We start from the raw sequence: 21,559 nt of genomic DNA, 5'->3' as shown, positions 1-21,559 counted from the left end.
TATTTTCTAAACGTCTAGAAAAATATCACGTTCAGGTCTTGGGTTGCAGTAACTCTTAGTGTATGGTAATGTAATACTGAGAAAACAAATATTGCTCATGCAGCTTTTGCAATAGCTGCATCTCAAATCCAACAGATTCACACTTGGCAGCCAGCACCTAAAGCTGGGAGGAATGCATGAGGCATTGTCTATCAGCCATTTGTGAGTAGTTTACAATAAACATCAAAATTAATGATGTGTTTAGTTTTGATTAGCTTCATGGCATCACTCCTAGATTTGATACATGTCTCCAGAACCCAGCTCCCACTACTCCTAAGGTGTTCACCTTCAGGCTGTGCTCTGCTTGCATTCTCAGATCCTGGCTACTACTCCTAAGCACAAGAAGAAAACTCATTTGCTGATACAACCCTATGAAGCAAAGGCTGAAAATCATTTTTCAATTTTGAACTCCAGCAGAAGCTGTGAAGACTCCTGCTTCTTCATTTGACTCGCTGAAAAGCATTCATGAAACACCTCATCCACAGCACGCACCACGCCAACGCACAGCTTCAGCTGGGCTGAGCCGAGACCACCAGCAGCCATCCATCGGCCAGCGTGGCTGAGGGTACCAGGAGCCAAATGCCTCAGAGGTACTTGTGCATCTTGTACAGCAAGAGCTGATTTCTTAGCTTAACTTCACACTAAGAGGATACCCAACATTTGAAAAGAATCTCAGTCTGCTGCTGCTGTCTGACAGCACAGAAGGGCATTGGCTGTAGCAAATAAACACATTAATTCCTATAACAAATAACTGCCCCCAAAGTCAAAACATCAAAGAGGAGCCTACTCTATAAATTCTTAATTCACACAAGTCACTGAGTCCAGAAAAAGCCAAATACATAATTTCCAAGCACTGAAAAACAGAGAGCAATGTAAGAATTAAGACACAATAATCCAAAATATCTCTTCTCATGCATAGCCAGGATTATCTGTATTGCAAAATCGATTTGTCAGGAAGAGTTACCATATGGTTTCATTGCCAGCAAGCTGCAGATTTATGTTTTGCTGATAAGGAAACAGAAATGAAAGAGTAAGTAAAGCACGCTTGCCCATTGTAGATTTCCTGTGTTCCTTCTCCCTCCCTACAGCAAAACACAGAAAATGAAAATCAAATACATTGCATAAATACATGCCAAAATGATCTAAAACATAGCAGTAATTACCTGAAAGCATTTTGTCAAGATAGCCAGCCGCTGTTTGTGCAGAAATAGAGCCATCCACGACTTTGCCTCATTATTCCCATACACACGTAACTCAAGCTTTTGTGTTGCTTATTGTTGACTATTTAATGCAACTAAAACAAGCTGTAATAGCCAGATGCCAGAAAGAGACAGAACATTAGGTTCTACAAACCCTGAAGAAAACAAACAGGCTGATGATATTATTTCTGCAAGTCTATTTCCTTACAAAAGCATGCTTTAGAAATTACTGTCCCCGAAGTCACAGGCATGATGTTCAACATCCGCAGCGAGCTCACAGAAGAGCTCTTGGAAGAGCTCGCTATGTCAAAAGGAAAGAAAAAAAAAAAAAAAAAAAAAAAAAGCAGTTAGAACCAGGATGCGAAATAAAGCAGCCTTTCCCCCTCAGCCAGCAGCATGCTGCCCGCCTGTGCTGCCCAGGAGCCCTGCCAGGGCTGCGCTCCCAGCTGCATGAGGTGCTGCAGCAACGTGCTGCCACGAGGAGCTTATCCTGCCCCTAGCAGATTCAGACACTGGCACAGCTTTTTGAGAACTTGCTGTTAAAGGTAACCCCAACCCGGCAGTGACAGTTGGGACCCCAGGCTTTGGAAGCTGCACAATTTGCAGCAGCCCCTTCATCATGCTGCAGGCACCGGGCAGCGCGTCCCCAGGGCTCCCTGCCCGTCCCACAGAGCGACCTGCTTCAGCGACTGCTAACAGAATCTCACGTCAGCAAGCTCTGAGATGGAGCGACCTGCCCTTTCCCATCTATTTCTCTGTTTTGTGAGAGTCGTGTTTAAAAGGGAGCTGCTGGAAGCTGTTACACACCTGGAGGATGCCCCTTGGGTGGGCAGGGCCAGGCTCAGTTCCGTGCTCATGGCTTGGTAGTGCCTGGGCCCAGCTGCAGCCACAGGGGTGGGTGGCCCTGGGGTGGGCATCCCCAGGGCACATTCTCAGCACGGGCCTGCCAAGGGACCAGCACAACCGCAACAGCAAGGTGCCTGCAGGAGGCATCTGTCTCTCAGGACACAGGCCAAAAAGAAACACAACTGTTAGCAATACATGGGCCCTGCATCTGCCCGACTTCATCATTTCCAAATTAAAATACTTAATATAAATTATTTTGGTTTTCTACTGGAAAATTAATTTTAAATTTGTGAAAGGGGGAAACCAATTGCTGTTCATTCTCACAGGCCACCATCACCCACACATGGAAATGCTTTTTTGAAAAAGTTTGTTGTCCCGTTGATGAAGAGTTTCCACACAGAGGAAGCAGGAAAGGATTTGAAGAAAGCTTCTCATGGCTGCATTCACACCTTGGTACTCAGAGAGGTGCCTGCCCACACTTGTGTTGTGGTGGTTAAATGAGGCTCTGCAGCATGACAGGACAGGGGCACCCACCAGCGGGGCCTGGTGGGAGGAACAAGGGACACCAGAAGTGCTGAGCCATTTCTGGGTTCTGAAGCCATTTCGGTTTGGATCCCATCCTGCTGCACCTCACCTCTGACTGCACGCAGCGGGCAGTAAATCACTAAATCACCTTTCCAACAGTGCTGAGGTTGAGCAGGCGCTGGTGCTGTCCCATGCAGCTGAGAGCAGCAGGATGCCTCCACTCCCTTAATGAAGGGCTGCCAATTAGTTAATACAGCTAATATACCTACGACTATATTAGCTGCAATCCAGGTCTGACAACACACAGGAACATATTGACCGCTACGCAGCTCCTGACAACTCAGGGTGCCCTTTGGCAGAGAGGAGATGGTGAAGCCTACCTCAGGGTCTTGTCATGCCTAAGGGAGCAAAAATCACCAGACAGCAGCAAACGTTTGGCTTCTGCCTCTGAGCAAGACCCTTGCAATGCACTCTGGCAGTCTCACATCTGCATCCTGCAGAACCCTGCACAGGCAGGTCCACATCTAAGCCAGACAAATTTGGTTCATCCCCATTTACAATATCCAGCCTTTTTCTTTCCTCCTTCACTCCCTCCCAGCATTTTTCATCTGGCTTTTTTGCCACTCAATGTAGCAAACAAGCCACGGTGAGATTTAGGAGTCAGCACTAACCATGTCGCAGTTCTGCTCTGAAATACTCCCCATCTACAGGGGCTGCCAGCAATTTTAATCCATGCAAAATCCAAGTCACATATCACTGAGATGCTAGATTAGGGTTTGCTGACAACATGCACAATCTGCTCATATTTCCAACAGAAATAATGTGTAGGATTGGTGTAAAGTGGTTCTTGTTTGTGTATGGCATGGTGCTCTTTTAAGAGAGGATTTGTTCCAGTCACTGGACTGCCATCTCCATCATTGATTTTTTTTTGCCAATTTATGTCAAAGTCAGGTTATTCTCATCTGTAGATTTTACCCTGGGATCTAGCAACAAAGAGGATACTGAGTATGTTTCTTATGGGAACGATTAATTGAGAAATAAGAACTCAATGAAAAATGAGGTATTTGACGAAGTCCCCAGTAAAACAAGAACAGATGGGTTTTCTGCATTTTATTAGTCTGTTTACCAACAGCACTGGAAAAGTAGGTTATAACACTTCTGAAAAGTTAATATTGCAACTTTCAAGAATGGGAAGGATCCATTAAACCTAAAATAAATTCAAAGCATTCATCCATTTACCTCTTCACCATTACTTCTATATTTAAAAAATTAGATAAAATAATAATTAAAAAACAAACAAACAAAAACAACAAAAAAAACCCACAAGCATCCCCTATAGAGCACACCAGAGTTATGTCTCAATGGAAGCAGTTCCCAAATAAAGATGACCCATGGAAGCACTGCCAGCAGCTGCTTTTGTGGCCAATTGTTTAGCGAAGGAGCTAATATTGCTGATGGGCTCCCCCTTTGTCATTCCAAAGCAGATAATAAATAAATGATGCATTTGCACAATGCACAGTTTGTGGCCTTGTTTCTAAAATAAAGGTCCAATGGAGAATAAAATTAAGAGGAATAATTTGAAACAAGCTATTCGGTCGCGCTCCAGCCTAGACCCTGACCGCACCCAGGCAGACCCAGTGGGGCAGCCCAAAGCCCCCACGTCTGGGCACAAGGGGTCTGCTCCTCACTGTGCTCATCTCCCAGGTCCAACAACCCCGCTTCTTGTGGAATAAGTGCTGGTATTTACAAGGACCAAAGTCCCCACGCCCCGCTCTGCTGCCTTGGCCCCGCTGTCCCCAGCCAGGCTCAGAGCCTCGTCCTTGCTGGCAAGGTGTTTCTGAGGGAGCAGTGGGCTGGAGAAGCCTGTAGGTTTATATTTTCAACTTGCATCATTACTTTTGCCCAGTGCTCATGAATAACCCCTCATTCGTTAAACCTGTGCAGCCAACTGCAACACTTCTGCAGGCAGTGCGTGGGCTCCATTAGCCAGGCACTGCATCTTCCACTGGAAACTGCCATGACCAGAAAAGTTAAATTTTTTCCCTGGCAATAGTAAAGGTAATCTATTATCTCAGAACAATGCTCAAAGCCTTTTTCAGCATCACAGTAACTGCAAGAAAACCACCACCACAAACTAAATAAAAATAAATAAGCATGCTAAAGAAGGCCATAACAATCTAGATTTTAGCATCCAACTTGGTATTTAGCATCTTGCTGACACAGATCAGGTATCAATAGAAAAACAGACAAGGTTTAGGAGCTGCCAATCCTTGGTGAGCCCTTTGCCATGCCCATACAGGTGCCCAACGTGACAGAGAACCACCAACCACTTAGAGGAGTCAAACTTCCTAAATCCTCTCCTTACCACAACAGCCTCCCTTCCTACTGAGATAACCAAGATCCCAGGAGCACTGAGTCCTTTTAGTATTTATAAGCAGCTATATGCTCTTTATCTGCAAGTAAGTTACAGGCAGAAAAAGGATGGGTGAATGCAATAAATGGTGTGCTTGAACCTTGGGCAGCATAGCAGAGCTGGCGCAAACCACTCCCATGGCAGGTTTTATGAGCAGAGATTGATGCTGCTACAGTGGCAGAGCTGAACACTTCTCACACAGGTATTGATTTTTACAGTGTTTCTGATGGGCATTTCTGGGCTCTGGAGAAGGCTCTGGGTACTTGTTTGTGGAAAACCAAATAGGGCAACCTGGCCCTCATGCCTGAGAGCAGAAGCTCTGGTGGAATTGTCCTTGCTTTTGTTCCCTTTAAAATGCAGAAAGAAGAAAAATGTTGAAACTGTGTTGTCCAGCCAGTTCTAATACAAACACGTTATTAGCTCTGGACCCAGCACAGGGGCCAGAAAAACTCCATTCTGTCAGAACATGCCTCAGCTTTGTGGCTTTTCACCTACAAAATGGTTTAGCACCTCTGAGAAACCTGTAAAGCCATTTGCCTTTTTCTCTTTAGAGGAGATGAGTTTTATTTTATTTTTTTTTTTAAACACTTAAGTTCATCAATTTTATATTTAACCTGAAAGCAAGCTGGTAACAAATTCAACACTTTCTGGCTTCCCTACATAATTATCAATGTTTTCTTGCCAAAATTAAATTAACTACATCTTCAGTAAACTGAGCAAGACTCAGATTTTACTGTTTTTTGCAGGTAAAGAAAGTAACACAGAGAAACCGGCAGCAGTTCTGTCCATTAGGCTCCAGAGCTACAGTTTCAACACACAAGGCACTGGTGGGTGCTTCTGGTGGCCCTCAGTGGGCTGTGCAGACAAGGAGAGCTGGCAGAGCTCAGCTAGCAACCTCGACATCTCAAACGGGCACAGTGTGCGCAATAGAAATTCTTATCTGAACACGCATGATGAAAAAACTGAGCACGAATAAGATGCCCTGGCAATATCAGGAATCTCCTGCTTTTAATACGGCTTTTGGTACATTTAATTTGCAATAGAAAGGGGAGAAACTCAGCGCTTCATTGAAACGCTGCCAACTGGAGAAGCCAAAAGAAAACCTCAGACCTACTTTCATGGGGAGAGGACGGATCCATTCAGTGCCACAGATGGATGAAGGATGCCCTGCCTTACGTTTGACCAGGGCAGAACCCGCTGCTCTTGCCCCTGTTGCACCCTGCAGGAGCCAGCAGCTGTGTCCTGCAGGAAGGATGTGCATGTCCCTGTGCATCCCCGCTAACCCGGGCACTACAAGAGCCCCACGCAGCACCCACAGCAGGCTATCTGCCTCTAACAGCTGCCCTGGTTTGTGCAGAGGGTGGTGAACATCGCCGATAAAAGCAGATGTCCCCTGATGAGGTGGCCTCTCACGTTCACACCACGTCTGCCTGCCGGTGACAACCTCTGTGTGCCGCCAAAATCCCTGCAGCCAGGGCGAGGAGCTGAGCATGGCACTGGTGCTGCCTTGGCCCAACAGTGCTGAAGCAGGGGCTGAGCTGGCCAGACCCGCCTTGGTCTCTGCAAAATCCACCCCAGAATGAAAGCCTAGGTGGACACTTTGGAGCGCTTGCTGCAAACATGTTCAGTTTTGGCCCAAATCGACAAGATATGAGTTGCTTGCTCAGAGCACTTATTCCAAAGGAATATGGAAAATTTTCAAGCTCGTTTTTTTGAAGCCACTTTGTTGTTTTAAAACAAACCATTTAATACAGGTTTGTCTGTTCTCTTGCAGCTAGACACTCCAGTATAGCAGCAATGTGGGTCAACCTGGAAAAACATTTTCCCTTCTTCTGTCCCAACTTGCAGCACAGTCCCTGACTTCCTCACTGGTGACAGTTCTGGCACCACTTGCCCAGCCCCCTGGCAGCGGCTGTCACCCCTTTGCTCTGAGATGGCCCCAGTGCAAGTGTCAGCATACAGGGCCAGACGTAGTCCTCACGGCCCAGCCCCGACCCCACTCAGGATCAGCACAGATGCCACAGCAACAAATGGTACTGCTTTCTGCCCATCTCTTGGGCCCACAGAGCCAGGGCATTTCCAGCCACCCTGCTAAACAAAACCAACCTGAACGCCAGTGAGCTCACCTGCATTTGTTCCCCTTTGCTGTTCCTTACCCAGTTTGCTGCTTGAAGATGCTAAAAGCGCACCACAGAGCAGTGACCTGCCATTCACAGCTGTCAGCAAGAATTTCTGTGAATAATTGATTTTTTTAGACACTGGTCTGCAAGACTTAGCAATAGCATGCAATTTATTATGGCGATAGAAACCATTCATGGACTGAGACAGTAACAGATTTTAAAGCCCCCTTAGCAGTTTTTATCGCTTGTCATTTTCCTTCCCTCCTTTTTGCTGCCGGGGTGGGCTTTCTGGTGCCAGGCTTTGCACACAGCAGCAACGGGACAGCAGAACAGCTCGGCCACAGCTGGGGGTGTGGAAGCCCTGCCCCAGCCCGCAGCAGCCCTGCCAGCCCCGCAATGATTAACAGTGCGAGTCGATGGGCACATCTGCCTGGGGCCTCCCCAGCCATCGGAATTAGAGGGAGATGACTTGAAGATGGATGGGGACACCAGCGAAAGGACAGGGAAGCTGTCCACCATGTTTACTCTTCTCCACTAAACCAGTAAATGATTTCAGGCCAGTTACATGCAGGGTGGCCAGCAGCTTAGGCACAGGGACCAAAGGGCAGCAGCCCCACTCACACAGGATGCTCCGGCCTGCCTCGGGCTCTGCCAGTGAGCTAGATGACAGACGGCTTTTGGAAGGCTTATGTGTTCAGGCAGGGGTAGCCTAGGGTTAAACAGAGGGAGAAACTTGGTTCCAGCCTGTATTCCAGTAACAGGCTGAATGCTACAGCTCCTTCTTGCCTGTACAAAACAGCACCAGCTTTGTGGGGCCGCTCATTGTGGAGAAAGGCGAAAGCAGCCCCGCCAGGCTGGGTGTGCCTCGCGACCTGACCGGGCAGCAAAGCTCGTAGTGCTGGAGAGCACTGGGCACGTGGGGAGAAGCCCTCCTGTGCCTCATCCTGCTCCCCACATGAAGGCAGACGTTTCTGCTCTCCTGAGCTAGGGAACCAAACAACCAGATGTGCCGTGCCCCCAGCGCCTCCTCCTGCCACCCCAGCCCAGGGGCTCCCTCTAAACGCTGCTTCCAAGGCCCCACTTTCACTCAGGTTTTTACCCACCATCTTCCCCGCACCTATCCCAGCTCCTGTCCACACCGTCACTTCCCTAAACAATTCCCAAAGACCCTCTGCTTAGGAGACTCGTACAGGTGCATGGTGCTGTGTTTGGCTTTATTTTATCCCAGAGATAAGGCCTCAGTAACCACTTACAACTACGTTAAAGGGAAAGCAATCAGTTCACCTGTGCTTCCAGGAGCTGTTCCGACTGATGCTGACACCACCGTGCTGCTGGGCCAGTCCCAGCCCTGGTGTTCCAGGCCCCACCAGCAAACACTGCTACATAAAGCAGGCCCCACTCAGCCCGGCCTCCGGGACCCTCCACAGATACAGGAATTGATTTTATTTGGTGCGTGCTTGCTCATTCTGCAACTTGCACATTTCTCATTGTCATCTCATGGCAAAACACAAAGTGAGCAGGGCAGGCTTCCACTGCAAATGCAAAATCATCTCCCTGTCACTCTTCGGATCCGCAGAGCCAGTCTAAACTGCTCCACAGAGTAACACAGCTGCTTATCTACGACTGCATTTGAAAGACAGCGTTGCCAATAAAATGCCTAAGTGAAAACAAGGAACTGTCCTACGTGCTGCCTTGTCCCTGTCAAATTATTGAAGGCAAAGTGCTGCGGTGCCAGGTGCGTTAAAAGGGAGCGGCAATCCTGACAAATGAGGTAAGTATCTCGTGCTAATTTCCACACAGTTAAAATTCCCTTTGTCGCAGAGTTTCAGATATGCTGGGAGACTCAGCTTCCCACGGGAGCCCAGGGATCTCCTTGCCCTGCCACACAGGGAGCAGCCAAGCCAGCAGCTTGGTCCCTCAGCTCCCCAGGCACAGCAAACCCAGAGATTGCAGGGTTGTTTGGGTGGGTTTGGAGCTGAAATGTCAGTGTTCTGGTTCCAAGACATTCAGCTCACTTCGTTCCCTAGCTGAAATTCATACATCTAGACATAATTCATCTCTATAACCTAGGTAATTTAAGAGGCGCTTGGACAAAGTATTGGAGAGTACAACAGGGAAACATCTTGCACTGTGGAGGACTGTGCTACACCACCTCATAACTCGTCTCCTTCTCTATTTCGCATCGTTCTAGAGTTTTTATGACAAGCACAAAAATCAATCTCTCAAAGCAATAACAATGCTTGGTCCAAACACAGAGCCACTGAGATTAGCATTTTGCAGTACAGGAGATAAAGCCAATTAGCTGAAATTCTGCCACCACCGCTTCTTTTATTTTATTTAATAGAAGGTTTCACTTTGATCTCATGGGAGAAAAAGGAAGGAGAAATAACCCTTTAAGAAATTACAAGCCCATCTGCTCCAGGTTGTCTCACATCCTGCCCTGCAGAATGAAAATTCAGGATGAAGATTTTCTTCCCCAGTTTAGAAACCGAGCTGCACCTTGGGATCACAGGAGTGAGCCGAGAACCTCCTCGCAGCCCACCTGCGGAGCCGCAGTGCTCTCTGCTCTGAACAACTGTGCTTTTGCTTTCCTGGAAGAGCAGCCATAAGTTCTCGTGACATGTTTTCAGTTTCTGCACTGGCAAGGACACAACCTCACTGCAAAACAAAAACAGCATGTGCCAAAAGGACAGACACCATGGGTCACACCAAAGCTAAACTGGCCTGGTACTTCTGTCCCAGCACGGCCACCCAGAGAAGAGTACAACCGAGCAAGTACCGAGCGATACCTCCTCAAGCATATCACAGCTCAGGTCTGTCCTAAGCCAGAGGTGGTGTCTTTCCCCTAAATGGTGCCTGCTAGGTAACTTCTTGCAGGAATTTGTCTGGACTTAGCACGTACGGTTTCCTGTGGCACAACCCACAGGTTATTTGCAGCTTACCTCAGGCAGCCTCTCTTCCCTCCTGGTTTGGGAAAGCAGAGGGATATGGCCGAACCACAACTACCAACAGCCCAGCAGCAAGAGAGCTACCAAGTTCTAACCTGGCATCATAGTTTCTGACACATTTTGTTTTTCTTTCCTACATTACCTTTGTCTGTGGCTGCACTGATGCATTTGCAGAAGCAGGTTGGTGTTTCTAGCAGCAGGTGCTGCCCCAATCTGGGGCAGAGCAGCCTTAAAAGAGCTACATGATTGCACTGGGGGCTGGGGGAAGAACCACAGCACAAACCAAGGTGCCGTTCTAGACAAACAGAGGGCTAGAGCCCCAGCTTCAGTGATGTGGAGACTGAAAATAATTACACGCCTTTACTACTCCTTCCTCCCTTTCCTATTCCACCCGATGAGCCCCCTGCTATAATCTGAGCAGCTTCAGGGGCAGCAGCACCTCAGTGACAGCCCAGCGGCTGTGCTGCCCGCAGCTCTGCAGCCACAGGGCCATCCCTGCCTCTGCTTGACAGTGCCCATAGGGCAGGAAACCGCTGAGTCACCACTTCAATGAGCATTTCAGAATTTCACAGGCATCTCCAGGTAATATAACGGGCCTGGCAAGAGATGGTTGATGAGCATCTGTCCACAGGAAACTCCTGCAGCAAGGCAATAATGCCGTAATGCTGCTGTGACAGCACAACAACCACGAGACGATAAGGAGAACATAAAAACATCAGTATCATTTAAAAACACAATAGAAGAAGTCTTCTTCGCAGCCTCGAGAGGCACTGGGACAGTTTGCTGCACTCTTCCCCTGCCCACGCTCCTGCTCTGCGCGTTTGCCCGTCTGCTAGCAGAGCACGAGAGAAGCACAGCGAGCGTCCCAGCGCCCACCTGCAGCCACAGCTGTTGCTTGGCTGTGACCGGGAGGTGGAAATGAGGCTGAGCTCACTGCTTGCTTCGCAATGCCCTGCTGAACCTTCCCCAGCAAAGGGTGGCAGCGGTCCCCCTGGGTTCAGTCCAGTAGGGACAGTGGGAGAGAGATGCCAGCCCTCAGCAGGCAGGCAGGAGCAGGAAGAGCAGAGCATGCCTGAATGTCACAACTGCGTTGCAGGAAGCTGTCAGACCCTAAGTGTTAAATGCATCAGGCTGTGCAATGAATTTAACTTCCCTCTCATTCATATATTGATTCAAATGGAAATCTTGCAATGCTTTCATTCATCCCCTGCACAAGGAGCACGCAAAGGAGTTTATCCACGAGACTTACTAGCGCCCTGCAGGCCAGGGCCAGAAATTTTACTCAATCAAAGCAGCAAAGAAAAATGATCACCAATAACTACACAATAAATGAAAGGTGCTGTATAACAGTTGTCATCAGCTCTCTCTGGAGGTCACTTCTGCAAATGCTGCTGCATAAACAACACATCACATTTTAAATTAAGCATCCTGAGCAAGAGTTTAATTAAAAATTATACACCAAGTAGCCATAATTTTAGCTATCCAAACCACTCAGATTTAACAGCAGCACATCTGGCTAGCTCAGTACACTTGTGGCAACAAACTGATATCCAGCCAAGGTGAAACCTGTGTGGATGGGGAAGGGCAGAACAGACTCCACAGCAGTGGGCAAAGAGGCTGTGAGGGAGCTTGCGGGGAGCATGGCAGTGGTGGGTCTGGCAAAAGTGCCTGCTGCAAGCATCTCTGCTGGCCCCACAATCGATGTGGACTTACATGCAGATGTATCTGTGCCGTGGTCCTGTCCAGCCCCTTTTGACTCCAATCTGGCACCCACTAATAATAACTCCTGGTCCACATCACTGTTGCAGGTGGTTTGGGAAGGACAGTGAGAGCTGTTCTGGTTGGGAACACAGCAGAAGGAGGACTGCCCCTAGCTAGCCCTGGCCTGAAAATAGGTTTCTCCCTTTCAGCCTCTCCACACAAAGCCTAAATAATCAGGTTCTTCAGTACAGGAAGAAACGTCTCCTTAGAGGTACTACAACAAGCGTAACACCACATTCTCTTGTTCTGACTTCAAAAATACAGATGGTGAAAAATGCCTGTACTTGCTAGCTGTGAAGCACAGCGATCCGGCTTGACCCAGGAGTCAGGTTTGTGGGCATCCAAGGCATTAACCGAGGCTGAGATGCCAGTCTGCATGCCGGGATTTTTTGGTCAATCCCACACTTCTGGGAGTTTTGCCACAGGTAAAGGGGGCAAGATTATCCCACTCAGGAAGAGGAAAGGCTGAGCACATGGGACGTGCCCCTTCTGACCCATCTTGCCCGGTGGCACAGCCCAGTCCAAGGGGACAGTTTGACACAACAACTAAATGGAGCCCAACACATGTGATTTTACACAAGCAAAAAAGCCAATAATTAGCAAAAATTAGAGAAACGGTGTCCACGCCTGAGTTTGAGTTGTTAATTCTGAGGGACGCTCCCCAGAAGCTGTTCCCTGTTTTTAAAAACGAACCGCGCTATTAAAATCAAATGAAACGCGCAGTTAGGCACACTCGGCGGGTGCAGTTTAAAGCATCGCTACACCATCAGCCCGAACGCGTTTGCTCGTTTCCATCAGCATCATAAAAACCGGGTCATCGATAAAGCCCGCCGGGACCGCGGGGGTGAACTCGATCCCAGCGAGGTGGGCGTGGGGGGACGGGCTGCAGGAGGATGAGGTCCCGGGGCTCGAGAAGTGCTGAGCGCTGCTGGTGCTGAAGGCAGGGAACTGCCTACACCGCAAGCTGCAGCAGGCAGGGAGAGCCTGGGCGAGCAGCGCGGCGCAGAGCTCCGGCAGGCTCCTCTCGCTTTACCTTGCCAGCTTCAGGGCTCGCCGGGGCAGCGAGCAGGCAGCTGCTGGAGCCCGATCCAGCACCGCCGCGGGCAGCAGGACCCCCCTGTGCCCCCCAGCCCCTGAAAGCTGCAGAGGCGACAGCCCAGGTGCAGCGGGCGCGTCCCACCTGCGCTAGGGCCAGAGCCCAATCGGCAGCAAGTTCACCGCTCCCAGCCCAGCCAAGGAGCTCTGGAAACGCGCTCCCCTGCCCAAGTTGAGCAACGAAACTGGGGCGGAGGGGGGAGAAGAGGAAGCAAGAGAGCTTTGATGCATTTCCCATCGCAGCCCTCGGTGCATCGCCCCGTTCCAGCGGAGCGCCCGGGGCTCCATTTTCTCCCCGGGCCGTTGCCCGCCGCTGGCTGTGCCGGGGGCCGGCAGCTGCCGGCAGCGCGCCCCGTGCCGAGCCGCCCCCCCCGGGCCTTGCCCCGCCAGCTCCCCCGGCTGCTGCCCAGCTCCGAGCTGCCGGCCCCACCGATCTCCCTGCTCCTGCCCAGCTCCGAGCCCCCTGCGAGCACGGCGGGGGCCTCGCCGCCCCCCGGGGTGCCCCCAGGGCTCGGGGGGTGCCGCGGGCAGGGGGCGGCCGAGGGGAGCCCACACCTGGGGCAGCCGCAGCCCCTCGACGGGGGTCCCGCAGCCTTGGGGGCGGGACAGGAGACCCCAAGCCCCCCCAGGGGTCCCGCCCCGTGCCCTAAAGGAGGGCCCGGCCGCATCCCTCCCTACCTGTGTAGCCGCGGGGGGGGCCGCCGCCGTCCCGGCCGGGCGCAGCGCTCCGCGGCACCTCCGGGCCCGGCGCCGTGGCTGCCGGCATGGCTGGGCTGAGCTGTGCCGAGCCGTGCTGAGCCGAGCCGAGCCGTGCCGGCAGGTGCAGCCGTGCCCGCCTCCGCCGCCGGGGCCGGGCCGGGGGGAGGCGGTGTCCCGGGGGAGCCGCCGGCAGCCCGCCCCGCCCCGGGGAGGAGGAGGAGGAGGAAGGCGGGGTGAGGCCCGGGGTGACACACAGCCACCCCCAGGTCACCGCCAGCTGACCCCAAACTCGGCCCCCGCGGGGCTGGGCCAGCGCTCCCGGCCGTGGCCCTAAGGCTCGGGGCAGGGAGCGGGGCTCAGCCCCCGCCCAGCACCCCTGGGTGCTGACCCTGCCCGGGGCCCTAAGGCAGCGCCGGGGGCTGAGCGGGGCCCTGCTGCGGGAGCTCTGCAGGAAGGCGCTGAGCATACGGGCTGGGGCTATTGACGCTCGCTCTCGCTCCGCTTATTTTACCCTCTCATTATTATTTTTTTTTCCACATGAATTAAAAAAAAAAAAAAAAAAAAGTCTGCAGGAGCAGATTGGGGAGATGAAATTCCAACACGCACCGAGCCCAGACAGGCTGAGGGAGATCCGAGGCTCTGCTGGCAGTGCAAGCGGCGAGGGACCGAACCCACGGGTGCCACGGCTGCGCTGCGCCCGGGCACGGCGCCCCTTCCTCTGTGCTGCGGATACAGAGGGCTGCTATTTCCAGCTCTACAACCAAAACACAGGTTTTAAAAGTAATAGTCATGCTCTAGGAAAAAAAGTGTGGCTTTTTTTTTTTTTTTTTTTTTTTTTTTGAAAATTCTGCAGCTTACAAATGAGGTCTGCATTTGCACTAATGCCAAATACTCCAAAATCCACGTGAAGGCCCCAGGAGCGATAGCTCCCACAGTCCACTCCATCCTGTCCTTGAAGCCGGAGGAACACCGAAGGCAGGGGAGTGCCTCAGCGATTTTGTCCTCCAGTCACCGCTCCGACAGCTGCTATGGCAAGGTCGCACACCCTGCGTTACCGTGTTACAAGCCAGACCTCCTGTTACACGCACCTCCAGAAGCAAGTGCCAAAGCAGAATGTGAACTCTTCTCCCCTCCTACGGGCAGCCAGTCTTTCTTCATAACCGAAAGCAAAGCTTTGCCCAGCAGGGAGGCAGAAAACGCCTGCTGGGCAAGCCCCCAGCACAGGGCAGCCCTAGGGCCATGGCTGGAGCCACCCGTGAGGTGACAGCTTGTGCTGCCACCAGCACAAGTCTTGGTGCTGATTTCAGTAGAGGTGGTGGCCAATTACACTGACCCAATTTCTGTAATGCTTACTTAAAGTCCAGCTGTAATAAAAGGGAGTTTTGCCCAAGCAAGGTGTTGCTGTCCACCTCTGAACAACGGCAACGTGATTGCACTTTGAGTGCCACCCCTCCCATGCCAATATGCTTTCAATTTAGTGACAAATCTCATCAGTATAATGGGAATGCATACAGGAAATAAGGGGGGAAAGAAGGAAGAGCATGGAAAGCGCAACTTAGAAATCATGAAAGCTTCCATGCTGAAGCCCAGTTTTTCTATGGCAGACCCCTTACTTAGCCTTCAGCACCACTGGAAGCAATGCAGCCCAACTAGACACTTGTTGCCTTTGTGTAGGGGTTGTTTGACTGCTGGATTTCACTAAGCTGCCCTAAGGCACCATTTTCTAATCCCAGTTATTAGGGCTGGCTCAAGGCTGCCAAGGGCACAAGACTGCTGAAGCAACACTCCCTGTGGCCTCGCTGCCCACGTAGCCCCAGGCTGCAGAGCCCTGCTGCAGGGATTTAAAAATCATGTCCTGTGCCCTGTGCCAGTTCCCCAGCCCTCCTACAGCAGCAGGCTGAGCTCTGGCACCTTCCTCCCCTGCAGCCAGCCCCCTGCACCTCCTCCTCCTCCCTTTTTACTGCAGAAGCTGCCTGGCTCCTGCTGAGCATCAGACCCTCATCCCTGAGGCAGCAAAACCGGGCTTTGTCTACCTTGCTCAGAAACTTTGAGTAGGAGGCGTTGCTTGTTCTGTACCTCTCTAAAGGAAGGCCAGTAGCTCTCAGCCACAGGTTTCTGTTCTAACCAGATAACACATGCACAGGTGTTATTGCTGGAAATCCACCTCAGGCTCAGCAATTAGATTCCTGAAAGAAAGTCTAGACCTTTTCAAATGGCAATGAAATCATCTGCTAGGTTGTAAGAAGTGTTAGTGGCCCCAGGGTGCTTCTGAATCAGTGGCGGGCCCCTGCCAAGGGAGGTGGCTCCTCCTCCGGGAGCAGCAGCGGCCCTGAGCACACAGCCTGCCTCAAAGCGTCACCCCCGAGCCTCTGCTGCAGACCGCAACGTGCTCGAGATCTGGCACCTTTGCAAGAGCAGCAGGAGCCAGGCAATTCACCGCTGTTGTACTCAGCCCAAAAAGGGGAAGCAAAGCAGAGGCCCTGCTAGAAAACAGCCTCTGAGGAGGAGCCACGAGGGGCAGATCCTCCCCGGCAGAGAGGAGGTTGCTCTCGGCCACAGGGCTGGAGGCACAGGGCACGCCGTCTTAGACGGGACTTGAGAAGGATCAGAAAGGAAAAGCTGGAGGGAGAGGGTTATTAGGAGCAGGTAGGTGTCCTTTTGAAAATCTGAAGTTGCCTTTGAATGGGAAGAGTAGAAAATCCAGCAGACTAAATGTGAACGGCACAAAAAGCAGGTCAAGGAGTAGAAGAGCAATTTGCAGAAAGCATCAAAATGAGTAGTAAATTTCTCCTCAAGTGCCCTACAAGCAGAAATTCTGCCAGAGAGCCTGTGGGGTCTTTGATCAGGATATGAAAGAAGCACTCAGAGAAGATAGGGTCATAGCAGAAAAGATAAATTAATTCTTTGCTTACTCGTGATGAAAACAAGGAGGGAAGCCAGAATCCCTCTTTGAAGGGACGCACAAGGTGGTCTGTAGATGGTAGATGATGCTGTGGACCACATAGGCAAAGAACGATAGCAGAAGGCATTCATCAAGTGGCCAGAAAAACCTCAAGATGAAGCAGGCACATTAATTTTTAAGCCTGATGCATAACATTTCACTTAAAATCTTCCCAATTAGCTAAGGCCTGAAATAGAGCACATAACACCAGCTTTTCAGAAGGATTTCCTTCAGATGAGGCCTCAGAAGCTATTGGCTGGTAAGCCCAAAATCTGCACCAGCGTGATAGTAGGAAATGTTTTAGCAAATAAAATCAGTAAAAACATGAATACATTTAATATACTGGGGAAGAGTCAACGTGACTTTTACAAATGGAATTAAATTGTATCTCAAAAATCCTCTGGGGATGTTTAAAGAAGCCAACAGGACAGGATATAGGGAATATCTAGCTGATATTTTCCATCTGGATTTTCATAGAAGGGCTTTCAGCAAAACCTCTTCTCAAAGGACTGCAAGTAGCTAGGGCATAACAGGAAAGGATGTAGCCCTAACAGGGAAGTGATTAAAGATGGGAGATACAGAGCTGCTTTTCACAGCAGAGAGAGGTGATCAAGGGAACTCCAAGCAAGCAAGACAGCACGCGGGGACCTGCAGCATCACTTGTGCCATGGGCCAAGCTGCGTGCCTGGGCCAAACTCTAGGCCAAGCTGTCACAGCTCCTCCACCTGCTCCTGGGCTGCCACCAGCACCGGGCTGACAGCCAGGGGACCGCTCACAGGCTGCACCCAAAGCTCTACCTTCCTTCTGCCCAGGAACCCTGCGCTTCTCCCTGGGAGATGTGGGCAGATGTCGGAGAGGTGCTGGACTCAGGATGGGGCTGTAGCTCAGTACCTTGTATTTTCTTCTGCTGCTGCTAGGTATGGGGCAGTGACACGGGGTGGGGAAAGCACAGCAACATGCAGCTGCATATATCCCACCGAAGCACTGCCTGAAAACGGTGAGTTAATGTGAAGAGGGGAGGGTATTGTTCCCTCTGCAACAGAAAAGAATAAACACAGTGCAGCAGGCCAAGTGGCATCGATATACATGCAGTTTTGCCAGTAGCTTGGAAAAACAAACATTCTGAGAACAGCCATTTGTGTCTTCAATACAAGATAAAATGTTACTGGGTGCACTCGCACGCAAGCCCTCTCCTCGAGCATTGTTCGGTGCTAATCAGCGCAGTGACAGTTAAGCAGACATGGCCTTACACGTTCATGTTTGGTTTGGGATTTGGTGCCTGTGGTAATCTGGCAGATGTCACACTTTCTTTCCCAGCTCAGTTTCTTAAAATTATAATAGAATTATCATTGTTTGCTTTTTATTTTCCCATTTAAATTGTTTGTGCTGAGCCTAGGAATCAGGAAACAAAATAAATGGTAAGAACATGCAAATCCCCCCATCACAAACATGCACACTGCACAGCACCACAGGGCTCAACAGCCCCGAGCCCTGCTATGAATGTGCATGAGCGCACTGCAAACCAGCCTCAGCTGTTACGAGCCTCCACGTTCTCCATTTAAGCCCCCAAACCAGCATTTGAGCCTGTAGAGATGGTTTTAAGAGGCATGGTATTGGAATAAACACACACAAAGTAAAAGGAAATAAACAATGGGGAATTCTTGGAGGAACTGGGAAAGAAGAGACAGAAAGCAAGTGGCTCGCTCAAAAGGAAAAGAACAAAAAAAGTGTCTGTGTGACACTTCCAGGTTTTCAGCAGGACAGAGAAGTAAGAGGATGGTCTACAAAAAGCTGCCTGACAGCAGGTTGCAGGGGATGCGATGGTGCCTTGACGAAGGATAAGAAAACCGCAGGGGCTCACCACAAGCAGGGTCTGTCTGCTGGGAGCTGATGGCAGTTATCTGAGGAAGGGCTGAGCCGAGCCGAGGAGCGTGGTACCTGCAGGGCAGATAGGAGCCCCGCAGACACCATGCCTGGGGGATGCAGCAGGAAGAAGCTGAAGAAGAAGTGGGTGAATTTCAGGTTCTCCCCCTCCCAGCTACTGGAAGTTGGACACTGAAGAAGAGAATTATTTTCACTCCCATCAGGTTTCGAATGGAGCTAAACTCACACCAGGAACCCTTGCCTGAAACATACCAAAAACCATGGGGCATCCAGATATCGGGGCACTCAGGCTGAGAAGGCAAGAGGGAGGCTTGCCCTAACAAATAGGATATACATATTTTTTTATTCTTACATTTAAGATCTAAATATGAAAACAGTTCCAAAAATCAGAAGCTAGCTTAGAAGAAAAGATGCTGTGGGGCATTAAGTAGGGGGATTATATGGAGGAATAAAAATGCAAGCAAGCAGTGGGATTTTCCTCTCCACTTAAGACCTAGAGCTCTTGGAAAGTTGATCTGCTGTGAAAATCAGAGAGCTGTTGATTTTAAACAAAAGCAGCTTTCTGCTGAAAAACATCTCCCAACGCCCTGGCATTACCAAGAAGTAGCAGAATTCTCTGAGCAAGGGGCAGAAAGATTTGTTTCTCAGTGAGGATGACCCCTTCCCTCCTCGTGGGCTACCAAAAACAGGCAGAAGAAATCAGTGACCTTGCTCAGCGACACCTTGTGATCAATATTCAGAACGGGGCTTGGCTTTCTGCATTAACCCCCCCAAAGAGGGTGCTTGTTCCTCAGCTGCTGCCCCTCCTGCCTCGGGGCTGAGAGCACACGAGCATTTGTGGAGGGTTTAAGATGGAGAAGTTGCAAGGTACTGTGTGCGAGGCCAGCCAGATGTTGAGTCCCATGCCACAGACAGTTTTTATATAGGGTCGCAATGTTATCAACAGGAGTGACATGGTCTGTTTTAAAGCACACAAAGCAGAGAAAGCTGACAGGCCCATGAATAAACCCAAGGTTCGAGTGATAATTTTTAAATTATCCCCTAGAAGATGGGGAAAGCTCACCCCTATTACATATAAATGAAAAAATATTCAAGTCAGCAAGAGTTTGGCTTCAGATCACAGCTGAATTTGAGCCTGTGCATCTTCAACACGCACATTTTTCACCAAGAAGGCTTCTAAGCAAAGGCATGAAATGCATTCCTGAGTGTACATATTTTGTTTAAATTGAAACTAAATGCACACCTCTACATCCTGTTTTTTCTCTTCACAACAAAAATAGCCAGGACAGACACAATGTATACCTGAAAGTCCAAATTTATACCAGCAAGAACAAGTGCAGCAGTCATCACCTTTGCAGACTCGTTAGAGGAGTTATTTCTCCCCACAGGACTTGTCAATCTGATTTCACAGACAAGGAAAGTAATTATTAGGATATTTATGCTAATTTTATTTTCCCACCACAAACTAACCCCTGGAGTTACAGTCATCCAAAACACATTGTGTGATCTGGCAGCGCTCCAAATCCTGCTGACTTACCTCCCATAATTAGTACCTTTACTTCATTGTATCCACTCAGTCTTTGTACCTTGATTCTCTGTGAAACCTCGGGTGCTTATTTTTAATGAGTACAGCCATGAAAAAAATATATTCCCGACACAAGTTATGAAGAGATATGTCAGCAACTTCTGAAAGTGCAAGCTATACATTTGCTGGTGGCTGGAGTAAGTCAAGTGGATCCACTCACTCTCCATTTATTACTCCGTATAAAATACAGTTACACTTTATGCAGGCAGCTTTATGCAGGCAGTTTTCTGTAAGAACCATTTGTTAGAGCCTACCTTGTAAGGGCATGAACAGGAGAGCTAGAGCTTAAATATTTGGCCTGAAGCAAAAACCTCTTCTATTACTGATGTGCGCTGTTGTACGAGTTACCTGTATATTAAATGATATTAACAAGTGCTAATAAGTAAGCTGGTCTCAAGTCCATCTAGTTCAACCAAGAAGTATCTTCCCTCTAATAAAAAAAGAACTGCAGTCTTTCTGAAACAATTCTATCAGGAGCTCAGTTCACAGAACATATTTCATTCTACAAGTGATATCACCAAACCAGCTTACTTCAGCTTACTCAGAATTGCTGGGCTTTGGCTACAGCTCACCAATAGCTCCATTCTCACACAAACAGGCAGGGACAGCAAAAGAAACTAGGATCAACTCCCTGGGCATAAATAAATGAAGTATCCTGCCTCAGCCAGCATAGAAACCCCACGAGGCATCCTGCAGTCCCACGACTAACTGAACTACTGACCTTGATCTGGAAAATTTGGGGGAATACTGGGGGCTTTCCAGTGTGTACCAGGCCTTGCAAAAGCTCACATTGGGCTGCACCTCCTTTTACAAATGATAGATTCATTGCAGTCATAAATTCCAAATGTTTCCCAGTTCTCAGCTAGAGCATGATGTGGAGAGGCAGCCAGGAGATATAACCCGTTTGTCAGGAGAAAGCTCAAGTTATGAGTTCGTTAGCAGCCACATGAGATCCCTTGTGCATGGTCAGCAAGCTTCTTTGCCCTCTGATCACAGCTGCCTAAGTTGATCCCTGCAGCCCCAAGAGTCAAATGGAACACGCTAACACCAGAGCAATATAATGTCATCTGCAAGCCATAAAGCAGGCATGAATGAAATAGTAAAGAAATTTTAAAACCTGAAAAAGGCAAAAAGGCTTGGAGAAGCTTGTCCATAGCCTCCAGGGAAATGTTCTCGAGTTTCAAGGAAAGCAGCAGTAGAAAACTCACCTTTGTCCTTGACTTGCGTAGTGTTCTTGACTGCAGTCATGGTGGATGCCCGCAGGATCTCATACGGCCAACCTGAAAGACTGGGAGGACAGGAGCACATGAGAGAGAAAATAGCGAACAGCATCAGCTAAAACATGTAAAGTCATATATATATATATGTATACACACACACACACACTTAAAGCTAGTAACATTGGATAATAAAGCAAATGCTGAACTTGTCTGCAGAACTTCTCCCCCCCATCCCAGAAGGCAGGCAGGCCATCCTGGTAAAATGCTTAGCCAGCAGGAACGTT

General features: G+C 49.6%; 1 protein-coding gene across 2 annotated transcripts in view; it reads right to left on the bottom strand.

The window, feature by feature from the left end:
* The window catches only part of SUSD3 (sushi domain containing 3), a 40,353-nt gene extending 19,037 nt beyond the window's left edge, over nucleotides 1–21,316 (bottom strand). The window contains exon 1 of one of the 2 annotated variants that reach the window (XM_032194481.1): nucleotides 21,264–21,316. In XM_032194481.1, the coding sequence (XP_032050372.1) occupies nucleotides 21,264–21,303 (40 nt within the window). In that variant the 5' untranslated portion in view covers nucleotides 21,304–21,316. Of the gene's footprint in view, nucleotides 1–1,202; nucleotides 1,436–21,263 lie in introns of those variants that run through there. The other variant, XM_032194482.1, reaches the window with a different exon arrangement.
* Between the last annotated feature and the right edge of the window lie 243 nt (nucleotides 21,317–21,559).

Source organism: Aythya fuligula, chromosome 10, assembly GCF_009819795.1.
Source record: "Aythya fuligula isolate bAytFul2 chromosome 10, bAytFul2.pri, whole genome shotgun sequence".
Lineage (NCBI taxonomy): Eukaryota > Metazoa > Chordata > Aves > Anseriformes > Anatidae > Aythya > Aythya fuligula.
This window is presented reverse-complemented; position numbering and strand designations above follow the sequence as displayed.